Raw genomic sequence first — 14,966 nt, forward strand, 5'->3', positions numbered from 1 at the left:
AGGGGGGGGGGCAAGTGGCCCTCCCTTTCCCAGTAGGCACCCCCCATACTCTGCAACCCACCAGGGCAAGGGGGCCCATCCGGACCGGGGCCCAGTTCAGCAGTGCCGCCCAGCCCCACAGAGCCCGGGACAACCCACCCGACCCCACCACAGAGAAAACTGCACCCACCCCGTCATCCACTCATCTTCCAGACTACACAAGACAATAGACGCCCAGGCTGAGATCTTCCTCCACCTCTCCTATATCTCCCCCACCTGCAGAGTGAGTTCCTAGAGAGAGGAGACCTCCTGCAAGATGTAACAGCCTCCCCACCAGTTGAAGAGCCCCTCAGGTGGCTCGATGCAGTTTGTGTATGGACAAACATAATCAAAGTGAGACTGCACTCAGCTGCCACACTTAAAATAACAGCTGATGAAACATGCTGTGGTTTTGTGTTTTTGTGCAATGGGCAGTGAGTTAAGGTGAGTCACATCCTGTTGTCTTTCTATAGTCTAACTTTAAACTAAATGATGCAATTCTGTAAAAAAACATATAGGCACTAAGGAAGAACTACATATTTCACATCCTTTTTAGATAATCGTGACGTTAGCAGTTTCCTCATTTCTCTGGAAACAATGTGGCACTATAAAGTTTTAGACAACATCGCGGAGACGCTTGAACAAGCGCACTCTTTGGACTCAAAGAGACGACCAAAATAATGAAGCTCCTGCTGCTCATCCTCACGCTGATGATAGGTAAGACTACTGATTACTAATATTACACATTAATTATTACACTGATTATAAATATATATATATCTGATCATGACTCTAAATTGTTGCCATTTACAGTCATGATAAAAACAAAGTAAGCTTTAGATGTTAGATTCTTTAAATTCTAAGGGTTAACATGTCACAACATAATGAAAGGTCTTAATATTAGATAAAAACAGCCTTAGATGAACAACAACACATGATTTGTTTCACCATGTCATTATTTATTTAACAAAAATTAAGCCAAAATGCAGAAACAGTGTGTGAAAAACTGAGTATACCTTTACTGCTTCAAGAGAAATCAAGAAGGTAAGTATAACAGCCAGGTCGTGCTAATCAAATGCACTTGATTAAATCATCAGCAGCAAGTGTGAATCTATGAATGTAGAAATGTTTTTAGTTTGCTGGTCTGGAGCATTCAGGTGTGTTTTAACACAGCCCTGAGGGGGTAGACATCAGCACTGATCTTAGAGAAGCAACTGCTGCTGCCAGTCAATTTGTGAAGGGTTTGTAAGACAATTTCAAGTCAAACAATTTGAAGTCCATCATTCTACAGTTAGAGAGATTATTCATGAGCGGAAAAGACTCAAGATTCCTGCCAATCTTCCTAGAAGTGGATGTCCCAGCAACTTTACCCCAACGTCAACTGCAAAAAACCCAAGAGTGACATGTGTGAGGCTACAGGGCTCATGTTTAATATTAAAGTTCAGGACAGTACAATTACAATTTTGAGAAAACAAAACTTAACATATTGGCACAAACACCTCATACCTACTGTCAAGCATGGTTGTGGAGTGAATACAGAAAGCAACTAATATGTCTGCTTTGGTGACTCCTGGTGGTAATGTGCAAAAATGAACTATTAAGATGCATGGCAAAGAATACACAGACACCAGCTAAAAGACAATAAAGACAATTAAAGACAATAAATGTACAAAAAATAAATATATATTTAAACTATGAAATCTGACCCTGTAAGATCTTAGCTATTATTAATCATGAGAAGTAACCATAAGTAACTGTGCTCAGACTTTCCTTCAAATAAATTTGGCTAAGACCAAATTAATAAACTGTTATTTAAATACAGATGTTATAAGTCATAAAAGCAACTTAACATTTATTATCATTGAAAAGGTTGTGTAGTTTTTATGTTGACATCAAACTAATGAAAATGTTTTATTCTTCATTTGTTCATCCTTTTTTTTAAAAAATGTCTCTGACTTGGAGGTTTAGTAGTCTTATTATCAGAAAAAGGAGCAAATTGGAAAAACGTTGAGCTGTGCTGTAAGAGTAGTGGTGCCACTCTTAACGACCTTGAGCATCTATATGAAATGAAATCCCTCCTGATAGACCAAAAATACAAAAAGGCCAGACTAATGATTTGGACCTGATAAGTTCCAGGTTCTTCCATCAGGGCAGAAGTTTGGTCTCTAATATGTACAGGAGGTGTGGGGACTCCAGGTCTATAGGGCCGCTGTCCTGCAGGTTTTACATATCACCTTGGTTTAATACACCTGAATCAAGTGATTAGTTCATCACCAAGCCCCTGAGAACTTCAAGACATGTTGAGGAGGTAATTTAGCCATTTAAATCAGCTGTGTTGGAATGAAGGACACAGCTAACTGGCCCTTGAGGCCTGGAGTTCGTCCAGCCCTGATATAGGCTGTGTCCCAATTCAGGGTATGCACGCTTGAAGTACGCACACTACGCGTACTACGTACGGTGCGTACTACAAGTACGGGAAGTGCGGAAGTGAGAGGCTTGTGAAATGGGACGGTCTCAGCCTTCGTCAAGCTGTTCAGGTTGCCTAGCAACCATGATACTAACCGCGAAATGTTTCATACAGCTTTGTGTGACAGAGATGAAGGAGAAAAAATGTTTTGTTGGTCATTCATTTTTGTCATGACATCACTTTGATTAGTTGAGACCACAGGACTGTAAAACATGATAGTTGGGCTTCATTTCTGTACTGAACAGTCATTTCAAGATTAGTTAGTAAATAATAATTAGCTAATGTTATTCATGAGACTAAAGTCATCTCACTGTGGTAATGTTAATATAATATGGACAATATTATATGTATTGTCAGATTATATATATATATATATATATATATATATATATATATATATATATATATATATATATATATACACATATATAGATATATACACATATATAGATATAAACTCCCAGCACGCCCCTGCGGGCGGCTTATCCTTCAAGCTCGGGTCCTCTACCAGAGGCCTGGGAGCTTGAGGGTCCTGCGCAGTATCTTAGCTGTTCCCAGGACTGCGCTCTTCTGGACAGAGATCTCCGATGTTGTTCCCGGGATCTGCTGGAGCCACTCGCCTAGCTTGGGAGTCACCGCACCTAGTGCTCCGATTACCGCTGGGACCACCGTTACCTTCACCCTCCACATCCTCTCGAGCTCTTCTCTGAGCCCTTGGTATTTCTCCAGCTTCGTGTTCCTTCTTCCTGATATTGCTGTCATTCGAACCGCTACATCGATCACTACAGCCGCCTCTTCTTCTGTTTGTCTACCACCACTATGTCCGGTTGGTTAGCCACCACCATTTTGTCCGTCTGCATCTGGAAGTCCCACAGGATCTTAGCTCGGTCATTCTCCATCACCCTTGGGGGCATCTCCCATTTTGACCTCGGGACTTCCAGGTTATACTCGGCACAGATGTTCCTGTACACTATGCCGGCCACTTGGTTATGGCGCTCCATGTATGCCTTGCCTGCTAGCATCTTGCACCCTGCTGTTATGTGCTGGATTGTCTCTGGGGCATCTTTACACAGCCTGCACCTGGGGTCTTGCCTGGTGTGATAGACCCCAGCCTCTATGGATCTTGTGCTCAGAGCTTGTTCTTGTGCTGCCATGATTAGTGCCTCTGTGCTGTCTTTCAGTCCAGCTTTGTCCAGCCACTGGTAGGATTTCTGGATATCAGCCACCTCCTCTATCTGCCGGTGGTACATACCGTGCAGGGGCCTGTCCTTCCATGATGGTTCCTCGCCTTCCTCCTCTTTCTTGGGTTTCTGCTGCCTGAGGTATTCACTGAGCACGCTGTCAGTTGGGGCCATCTTCGTGATGTATTCATGGATGTTTCTTGTCTCATCCTGGACTGTGGTGCTGACACTCACCAGTCCCCGGCCCCTTCCTTCCGCTTAGCGTACAGCCTCAGGGTGCTGGACTTGGGGTGAAACCCTCCATGCATGGTAAGGAGCTTTCTTGTCTTTATGTCAGTGGCTTCTATCTCCTCCTTTGGCCAGCCTATTACCCCAGCAGGGTACCTGATCACGGGCAGGGCGTGGTGTTGATGGCCCGGATCTTGTTCTTACCGCTCAGCTGACTCCTCAGGACTTGCCTGACCCTCTGCAGGTACTTGGTGGTTGTAGCTTTCCTAGCGGCCTCTTCGTGGTTCCCATTCGCTTGCGGGATCCCCAGGTACTTGTAACTGTCCTCTATGTCTGCAATGTTGCCTTCTGGTAGTTCAATCCCTCAGTTCTGACTACCTTCCCTCTCTTTGTTACCATCCGACTACACTTCTCCAGTCCGAACGACATTCCAATGTCATTGCTGTATAGCCTGGTAGTGTGTATCAGTGAATCGATGTCTCGCTCACTCTTGGCATACAGCTTGATGTCATCCATGTACAGGAGGTGGCTGACAACCGCTCCGCTTTCGTAGTCGGTATCCGTAGCCAGTCTTGTTAATGATCTCACTGAGGGGTTCAGGCCTATGCAGAACAGCAGTGGGGACAGAGCATCTCCTTGGTAGATCCCGCACTTGATGGTGACTTGTGCTATGGGCTTGGGTTGGCCTCTAGTGTTGTACGCCACATCCCCATTGAGTTCCTGATGAAGGCTCTTAGGGTCCTGTTGATCTTATACAATTCTAGGCATTCCAGTATCCAGCTGTGGGGCATTGAGTCATAGGCCTTCTTGTAATCAATCCAGGCAGTGCACAGGTTGCTCAGTCTGGTCTTGCAGTCTCGGCTGACTGTTCTGTCTACCAGTAGCTGGTGTTTTGCGCCTCTGGTATTCTTGCCAATCCCTTTCTGTGCCCCGCTCATGTATTGACCCATGTGCCTGTTCATCTTAGCCGATATGATGCCTGACAGGAGCTTCCATGTAGTACTGAGGCAGGTTATTGGTCGGTAGTTGGATGGGACCGGTCCTTCTTGGGGTCCTTGGGGATCAGGACCGTCCGACCTTCGGGTTAGCCTTTCCGGTGTCTCTCGTTAACTAGCAGCTGGTTCATTTGTGCTGCCAGACGCTCGTGGAGTGCAGTCAGCTTCTTCAGCCAGTAGGCGTGAACCATGTCGGGCCCTGGTGCTGTCCAACTCTTCATACTGGAGACCCTTTCTTGGATATCTGCCACTGTGATGGTTACTGGACCCTGTTCAGGAGGTCGCTATGGTCTGCCCTCAGATCCACTAGCCACTGAGCATTGCCGTTATGGGTTGCGTCCTTCTCCCATATGCTCTTCCAGTATTGCTCCGCCTCCAGCCTTGGTGGTGCTGTTCTGTTATTGTTCCTTGCCACTGAGTGTACACCTTTGCTGGTTCTGTGGAGAACAGCTGGTTTATTCTCCTCCTTCTCTCTCTCTGGTGTACCTCCTCAAGCGGGTGGCCAAGGCTGTGAGTCTTTGCTTGGCAGTTTCCAAGGCCTCAGGTATGGACAGCTTGCTGTATTTCTTATGCACCTTCTTTGTCGCACCTTTCTGCAACTCCGTTAGTTGGCTAACCTCCCTCCGTGCTACTTTGATCTTGCCCTCTAGCCTCCTTCTCCATGGAGGGTACTGCCCCTTGTGGCTGTTCAACTTGTAGCCAAGCATCTCACTGATCACTGCTGCCGTAGTGTAGATCAGCTTGTTAGTGTCGGTAATCGTGGTTGTAGGTATCGTCCGTAGTGCTGCATTAACATCATCTAGCAGACCTTCTGAGGGTACTTCACGTAATCTTGGTAACCGCCACGGGGATCCAGGTTTCAAGCTTGGCCATGATCCTATCTTTCAGGTCAGTTCCTCTCGCACTCAACGATCCTTCTCCCATCGCACTTGGGGCTATGTACCCAATCTCGGTGGGGTGATGATATCTCCCCTGACCTGGCGTCCTGACCTCCTTGCCGTAGCATTTATGTTGTACCTCGTCAATCTCTAGCTGTGAGAGCAGTCCCTTCTTTCGAATGTTGGAACACTGAGCTACTAGTTGTTTCGCCCGTCATTGTGGATGTTGGGTATCAAGAATCCATAGGTCCCTCATCCTATTCATGTAACCCCTTCCGCCAGGGTTACTTGCGTAGTAGCATTCCAACAACGCCCTGTTTTCGTCTCTTGCCCACCGATGCCTTCTTGTTCCAGTAGCCCGAGTTTCAGCAAGAGTTTCAGCAAGAAGACCTTCTAACCTCAATGACTTGGAGACCTTTCGCAAAAGAGGAATGGGCAAAATCCCTGCTGAAGTCTGCAGAAACCTGATCAGCAACTACCGAAAGCGTTTGCAAGCTGTCATTGCAAACAAAGGCTATGCAACTGACTATTAATCATGGGGTATGAATAATTATGGACATGCATAAAAACCTAAAATGTTGATTATGTAACCTTTAAGTCAACAGCAAAGAAACCAGATTTGGTGTATTGGTTTGTAATCTGCCATAACTAAAATGGATTGAAACCAAAGTTTTCTCAGTCCTTCTTTTCATAGACAAAAATATGGAATTAGCAATTTTTGCATAGGGTATGAATAATTTTGGGCTTAACTGTATATATATATATATATATATATATATATATATATATATATATGAGCTTGAACTCTGGGTCAAAGATGCAAGTAGCAGTTATTTATATTTCCTATCACCTTAAATCTTCACTCAAAGACAAGTATCTCTGACAGTGTATATACAGATGTATTATATATAAGAGACAAACATTGTTCTTTCAATATGTTGGCATTACTAAATTTGGCTCAATGCTTACATATATGTGTAAAAAGAAAATGTACGAGCTGTGAAAACTGTTGGTGATAGAATGAAGATCAGACTGATATATGAAATATTGATTTATTGGGTGAGAAAATCAGACCATGTCATAACTGCTTTAAGTCATACAGAATAGATATCAGAGCCTTAAACAGGCTGACTTCTGCTAAATGGGTCAAACTGGGCAGAAAGTATACAAACACATAACATCCTTATAGAATATGATGTAATACTATAGATCAACTTACCTCAGAATATATAAAGCATATAAACAATTACAGCAATATGATGCAACAAACACAGCAGTGCTACTAATCCAAAATACTCAAAGCTTCATAGAACTGAAACAAACATTTATTTTTAGCTCCATTCTGCTGCTGATACATACTTTAGGTTTCTGAATATTAAACTTGTTGCTGCCTTTCATAGTGTGTAACTTGAAGGCCCTGAGTACTTTCTCCCACACTGAAAACACTGGGATGATAACATTATTTGAACATTACCTAATAAGACTGATTCAGGACAGACAATTAGTTATGTTAAACTTTCCTAGCAGTCCTTCACAAACAGGGAACAGTCTGTCTATTCTTCCATCTGTCAGCTGCTGCTGGCTCTTCCTCCTCCTCTTCCTCACACACTGCTGAGTTTGTCCTGGTGGATCATCAGGGTGCAAAGCCTCACAGATGATGTGCAGCAGTGGGTCCCTCAGTCTGTCCTCACTTGGACACTTGCAGTTGTCACACATGGAAATCAAATGTGTGATAAGCTGCAGGATTCAAACACAAGTGTAACTTATAAATACATGTTCATACTTTTATTCCACAATCAGAGAGAAAGAAACAGAGAGAGAGTGCAGGACAGACAGACAGGTGACAGTCTCAGGTGTACACACTGCTACAAAACAGCACAAGAGAAGGAGGATTTAGTGTTTGTGTTATTACGAAAAGCTAAACAAGAAGAGTTCCCAGATGGTCCAGTGGACACATGTGTGACTCCTGTGATTAAAGCATCTTTCTTTCAGCTTAACGAGTGAACCGTCAGCTCGTTCAAACACACGTTAAAGTCCGTTTGGCTCGACACCACCGAACAGAGGCAGCAATATAACATAGCTAACATTAACAGTGCACTGAATCCTGCTTGTGCCGTCATATTCAGGACTGCAAACAGAGCAGCATCACTGACTTTCAGCTTGTTGTGTTTGTGGATATATGACTGACATTAATTATCCACAAAATCATCACATTCTCTGTAAGATTAAGGTCGACTATATATATATATATTTTAAAGTAAAGGCTTTAAAACCAAGTTACCGCTGAAAGTACAAACATCACTAATGTCACATAACTTTGCCGACATGTGGCCAACAGTAATGTTTTAATGTTCTTAAACATTCGCACATAAATAAGTGACATCATATTCAGTACTTACTTTTGACAGTTCACTCTTCGGCCGCTCCCTTCTGCCGTATTTTGCGGCAAAATTATCCACACCCACCGCCGCGCTATGGATTGTGGGATATATGGGACCACGAAGCGTGCACCGGACCACGCTTGATATTTGGGGAAATCGACGGCGCATTTGGAGTATGCATTTGAAGTACACTTTGAATTGGGACAGCCGTCGTCGCGTGGCGGTGACGTAATCGCACTTGAAATGCGTACTTCAAGCGTGCAGACCCTGAATTGGGACACAGCCATAGAGACTGCCCTGTCTTCCTTGGGGTAAAGGTGTGTCACCAGGGTGCAGGGGAGGCACCCCCCCTCCCCGTCCCCAGTTTTGTATAAACTGTTTTCAGAGAAGAGGTTTTGACCAATTTTTAAAAAAACAGCAAAAATCACAAACCTGTTGGAAAAGTTCAACATGCAGTTTACTCATAGTCACGACTGTGTAGCAACATCATCTCTCTCAAGTCAGAAATACTAAAAATCTATTCAAAACAACTTTTTCTCTTTGATCTGCAGGTTGTGCTGCTGAAGATGGTGGTAATGATGAAGATTATGGTGATGATGAAGATGATGTGGAGGCATGCATACAAGGATGGGTTCAATTCACCTGTGAATATCCTGAAACAAATAAAAGATATGACCACATCAATGTAGTTATTCCCAATGGAACAAGCTTACGAAGCTCTCTGAAGGATGTTTGGGAAGATAAAGGCAGATTTTCTCTGTACCATGATACAAAACATAAAACTCTCATGGTGGGCATCAGAGATGTTAAACAAGCAGACTTTGGGACGTACAGCTGTGAATTTGATCAAAGCTCAAACACATCTGTCATAAAGAAATTGGAATCTGGTAAGAAATGTGATTTTTATTATTACTGTTGTTGTTGATGGTATTAGTACAACACAAGAAATTAATAACTAAAAACAGATTTCCTCACCTGTATTTTGGCATTATATAGTTTGTTTCTATCACACAAAATCATAAATCATAGTTTGAAAATGTAAAGATTTATTACAGATTACAGGTTAAACACATGTTTACATTACTTTGTTTGTTTTTTAATCTTAGAAGTTACTTTACATCTTAGACTTTTGAAAGGAAATTTCACAATTTGCTGATTTCTGTTTCACACCATTGTCTGCACACAAGGAAGTTAAAAAATGCTAAAGTAGTGTGTGACAAAGTACAAGTTACATGTTGGAAGCACATTCAAACACTTTATTGTCCTTTTTGATGTTTTTCTTTTGTCTTTTTTTTTGGTCTTTTTTTTTTTTTTACAGAAAAGTGCCAGCAACCATTTACTCAAATTGTGACCAGAGCAGCTAAAATCATGTGTGATTATCCAGACGACGATTTCAAGTCCGGGGTCCAGTTTTTCTGCAGTGGGGAGAATTTTACCTGTAAGGATATTTTGTCAACAAAAGGTCAGAACGGGAAATTCAGACTCACAAACACCAACAGAGGCTTCAACGTGTCCATCAGGGATGTTTCCTCACAGGACGCTGGTGTCTACTGGTGTGGAGTGGAATCAAAGGATGGAAGCTACAGAGTTTCAATAAGACAAATAAAACTGGAGGTTGAAGGTGAGATATTCATCTAGTATGTGTGTTTCTAGTAGACATCTATTTATGTGCCCCACATGTTGTCTCACTTCTCATGTATTTAAATGCACATCAGTCATAGTAGAAATTCCAACAGCACGGGGTACAGGGTTTTTTGTTTGTTTGTTTGTTTGTTTGTTTTGCATAATCTGGTCAAAGGGTTTCACTAACTTCTAATCATTTGCAGGGAATGATTTAGTCTTTTATTTACATTTTTAAATCTTTTTTCTTTTATTTCTTTGTCTTCTCTTTTTGATAGCATATCTTTTTTCACACACACACACACACACACACACACACACACACACACACACACACCTAACAGTTTTGTGTAGATGTCAAAGAAAGAAAGAGGAACATACGTATATTAAATATACGTATATTTGACAGAAGAATAGAAATTATATAATATGTTATTTAGAATCTTTAAACAAAGAGTGAAACAGGACAGTTTAGACACGACACACAAGCTTTATTTCCTTTTTTCTGACTATTCTTTACTATTAAAAGCTCATTATGAATGGCCAAATGTGAACAAGTAATCCCTGTGAGACAAAAATTCTGGCTTTAAAATCCTCTACTTTTTTCTAATGTTTGATCTGTAGGTAATACTCAGAGACAATATCCCTATTATGGTCATCTATGACACTGTAAAGCTCATAGAAGCTCCTGCTACTGAAACTTTTCCTTTACAGAGCACTAACCAGGAATCAGAAATAATCAGAAACCTTAACGTTTACTAAAAGTGGTTAAGTTGCTTAACAAAAATAAACATACAAAGTCTAATAATGTTGCAGTCACTGCAAGTGGAAAAGATCAAAATATTCCTTTTTAAAAAAAGAAAAAAGAAAAGAAAATGTCATATAATTATATTTAATTACATAATTTAACTATAATTAATGTATGCATTAATTCTAGTTACAGTAGCAATTACAGTTCATGTTCATGTAGAAGTGAATATTTAGCTTTGATGATCTGTTGAGTAGAAGGTAATGTTATACATTCAAAATTAAAACAGGTAGTAGAAAAAATCATTAGATTGTATTTTATACATTATGTACAATTTAAATGTTATATAGAAACTAAACTTGGCAGCGACTTTTCCAAATATTGAACTTTTTTTAAAAATTCTCTACATATTGTCAGTTTATCTGTAATAATGGCAGCTTGTTAATTTACTCTTGTTTCAATTAACAACTTTCATGCTTTTGTGTATCCAGAGCCTCCAACTACAAAAAAACCTTCAACTACTTCCTCTACGACATCCTCCAGAACTTCCTTCACTACATCTTCCACATCACTGAATCCTCCAGCTTCAGCTACCAGTTCTACAACCCAGACACCTCCTGTGACAGGTCCTTGTGAGAAAGTGCTTTTGATTGATTAATTAAAAAAACAAGTCTGTTAGTGTATTTATGCAAATTCTATTAAACTCACAGTTCTAGCAGACATTTCTGTGTTTACAGCTGCTATTGTGGGTTTTCTTGTGATTTTTGTCTTACAGCTGGTTCTCCTTTAACTGCGGTCATCACTGTGACTGTCCTCGTTGCTCTCCTGCTACTTGTGGTTGTTGTGGTTTTCACCTACAAATGTAGGCAAAATAAAAATTTAAAATGCCCATCCTAACATATTCATGTATAAAGTATCTAAAATGTATTTACTTTTCAGTAGTCAGACACATTGAGCAGTTCATATATTAGTCAATTATATTAAAAGAAACAAATGTTACTCTGTCATTTTGGAGAGTTTTTTGCCTGTTAAATAAAAAAAAAAGTTTTTCCCTTCCTTATATTTTCTTGTTTCTCTCTGACAGGTTTTTCATGGTCAAAATACAGAAAAAATGGAGAGGCACAGAACAAAGAAGTATGTATGTGTGTGTGTGTGTGTGTGTGTGTGTGTGTGTGTGTGTGTGTGTGTGTGGTATTTGTATACAGTTACAGAAGTGTGCCATTAATTAAAAAAAACAAACAAACAAAAAAAAAACAAAAAACTTGTGCCTTTCTGCTGAAAACACAACATGTTACCAGGAGACTGGGGTCCAGTCTCTAGGCCTATACATATACATATATACACACACACACACACACACACACACACACACATATACACACACTAGGTGCGGTGACTCCCAAACTAGGCGAGTGTTAGTTATAGTTTGTCATACATTTAGGACTCTTTTGCCACCTCATCAGTCTCAATTTTTACTCTTATGTCTTGAAAAGTTTTTCATCCTGAACTGCAAAATTCAGGATTAAGCAAGCTTTAATACGTCTTAGTCCAGAGAATCACAAACCCCAGAAATCCTAAACATTAAATATATCTAAGAACTGAAAGCACAAATAGCAACGCTGGAAAACGGACCATAAAGAACTCGTACAAATCAACAGGAAATAAACACAAAGGAATGAAAACAATTAACAGCTGTATGAATAGAATAAGTACATTCTAACAATAACTTAATGCAAAGATAACCAAGAATTCAGAACTAGATAGTGGCCAAGTATATGCGCAAACACATACAAGGAATTTGGTTCCGGTTGATGGTGTGTCTCAAGCAACAATGTAAAAACACATGATAGAATCCAGACATTAAAAATGTCAAAATCCAGGGACAACACGCACACCAAGCCAGCCTATATTGCTCTTTTTGTTGTCAGATGTTCATACTTTGTTGAGGGACGCTCTGGAACTCCTTATAAACAAAGAAATATAGCATCACACCATAGCCAGGCTGCTCGCGAATAATCATAAAAACATTAAATTACTGACATCCTTTGCGAGTCCTGTCAGTGTAATGTCTTTAGCAGAAACAAGGTGGAGCTACATGACAGGACAAGAGCTGAAGAGCAGCAGATGAGCCAGGTTTCAATCACAGCTCAATCACAATTCCTTATAAATCTTCAAACCTGATCAACAGAACAAAGCAATCAACTAACACCACAAAGACTCCTGTTTAACTATTTATTTATAGAAGTTATTGCTTATTTAAAGTGAATCAGCTGATAAAGATATGTTTCATCTACAACATTAAACTTTAAGGTACTTCTCCACAATTCTTCAGCAACATACAGTACTGTTTCCTAGAGTGAAATGACCCATTTCCAGACCAATCCTGGCATCCATGGAACAACACTGGTAGAATAACTGAAGTGCAGCTGCACCAGTTCTTGTGGCTGCTGTGATTTGAGGCTCTTTACTCACAGGAAGTGGCATTAACTGCACTCACTGCTGGGTTTCAGCAAGCCGCAGAAAAGAAAATAGGTGGAGTTTCAAAACTTTTATCAGGTTGTGAGTTTGTTTTCTGTGTAAAAACTGTTTTCCTGTGTAGTTCAGTAAAAGTTCATAACCAGTCTAAATCAGGTTTACACACACGGCATATAACAGGACGGTGTGTGCACTTTAGTGAAAACCTGTTTGCAAGAAACTCAAATATAAAATCAAGTTTTCATACATGTTGCGGTCTGTGGCTGCTGCTGGTTATGTTTACAATGCTGCCCTGAGCTGGATTTGCACCTGCGCAGTAATTAGCAGGTTTTAGTGATAGAGAGCGATTCCATTTTTTAAGGTCTTTCGTACATGTACTGCTTACTATTAAGATTGGACATAAACCTTTTTTGTGTTTGTCATTCTTTAGCATCATATCTATGACGCAATACAAGAGTCTTCCCAGAAGTCCATCACAAGACCTGCGATAAAAACAGTTTATGCCACCGCCAACTTCCCCACAAACCCATCTGTCTTCATGCATGAGTCCAAAGTCAACGTTAAAAACATCTCTGGTGAGGCTGATTCTGGTGCATATTTTAATCTGTGGAAACCAGGCCAGCGTGATAAGAAGTCTACAGCCAATCATCCATCCAGAGTTTCCAATGACCCTTTCTACTCTGTTGTTGCCATGCGACTGCAGCACTGAGGAAGGTTAAGTCCTGACTGCTCCTCTGTTTACTGCTTACTTTCTCACATGGGGGCAGGTATGTTTGAATAGCTATTAAAATTTGATGATCTGGGAAATTTCAAAGCATGTGGGGTCCTTTCCTTGATGCATTTCAAAATCTATAAAAAATGTTCATGTGCTTTTACCTCATGTCAGGTGTGGAAATACAGTGTACAGATCTAGGGCGGTGACCAGGGTGGGAATGAATGGGATTATTTTGCCGGGCCTAAATGTTATTTATGTTTATATTTTTTTTCTTTACTTCACTTTTTTCTTTTTTCTTTTACAGCCTATTACCCCGAATTTACAACTCAGCCGTAATCCTTCTCTTTTTGTTTATATGTATAAAGGAAAAATTCTTAATAAAAAGACATTGTTTAAAAAAAATGATTATCTGAAAAATGTAAGTTGTGAAAAATATGTAAAAAAAATTAAAAGAATAGAAAAAAAAAAATCAGAATGGTGGCAGAATACTTTTTCACAACACTATATATTAAAAAACTCAAGCCTATTATAGGCCAGGAAAGGGAAGATATGGGAGAATCTGATGTATTCTTCTAAATTTATTCCATCAAATGAATGTTTAGATTTGCATGAGGTAGTTTTAGGTCGTTTTCAGCTGCACCCAGTGATGTTTAAAAATACAAAATTAGGGGTGTAGAACAATAAATTTATTGTAAAAGTGTTTGCCACCCACAGGGGGAGGAAAAAATCAAAATCAAGGAATAAAGTTGTGATTACGAATCTATATTTATTACAGATGCTCACCAGGGAATCATAAAGCCTTGAGATGCTTTAAAAAAAAAACTTCAGACACTGCAGTCTGTGCACAGAGGTCTGAGGGATCTTCAAAAACGGTGGTACTGCAGTATTTTCCCGAGAACTGATTGTACAGCAGGTGGTGATTTTCTACCTGTTGATCTCTAATCTGGAACATAACCTACTCCCAGGTTCATCATATTACCATGGTGATGTACGCTGGTAAGAGTGAACTGTCTTTATATTACCGAAAGCCCAGTTATCTGGATAAACCTAAACTGTGCTTTACAGTCTATTTACAGATATTAGAGCTGCACCATGAACATTTTTATGCTATTTTTAAAATTATTATTAAATAAATAAATGTACAGTTTTACTCGCCTGTTCTGAACTGTTTTACCTTTGTTTTTTGTACATGTTCAACATAATGTCAGGTTCAGTTGATGCTGCATTCAGCTGCTCCTTTGTTACAGGGATTGCCTTTTT

At 40.3% G+C, this 14,966-nt stretch overlaps 1 protein-coding gene across 1 annotated transcript; it reads left to right on the forward strand.

The window, feature by feature from the left end:
• Positions 1–673: 673 nt before the first annotated feature.
• LOC116317979 (junctional adhesion molecule-like) lies at positions 674–14,001 on the forward strand. Its single transcript, XM_039612749.1, has 7 exons — positions 674–735; positions 8,700–9,035; positions 9,467–9,769; positions 11,008–11,142; positions 11,292–11,378; positions 11,601–11,650; positions 13,422–14,001. Exons 1-7 carry the CDS (start codon positions 699–701, stop codon positions 13,698–13,700), a joined length of 1,227 nt encoding a protein of 408 aa, XP_039468683.1. The 5' UTR covers positions 674–698; the 3' UTR covers positions 13,701–14,001.
• The last annotated feature ends 965 nt before the right edge of the window (positions 14,002–14,966 follow it).

Source organism: Oreochromis aureus, linkage group 5 (genome assembly GCF_013358895.1).
Source record: "Oreochromis aureus strain Israel breed Guangdong linkage group 5, ZZ_aureus, whole genome shotgun sequence".
Taxonomy (NCBI): domain Eukaryota; kingdom Metazoa; phylum Chordata; class Actinopteri; order Cichliformes; family Cichlidae; genus Oreochromis; species Oreochromis aureus.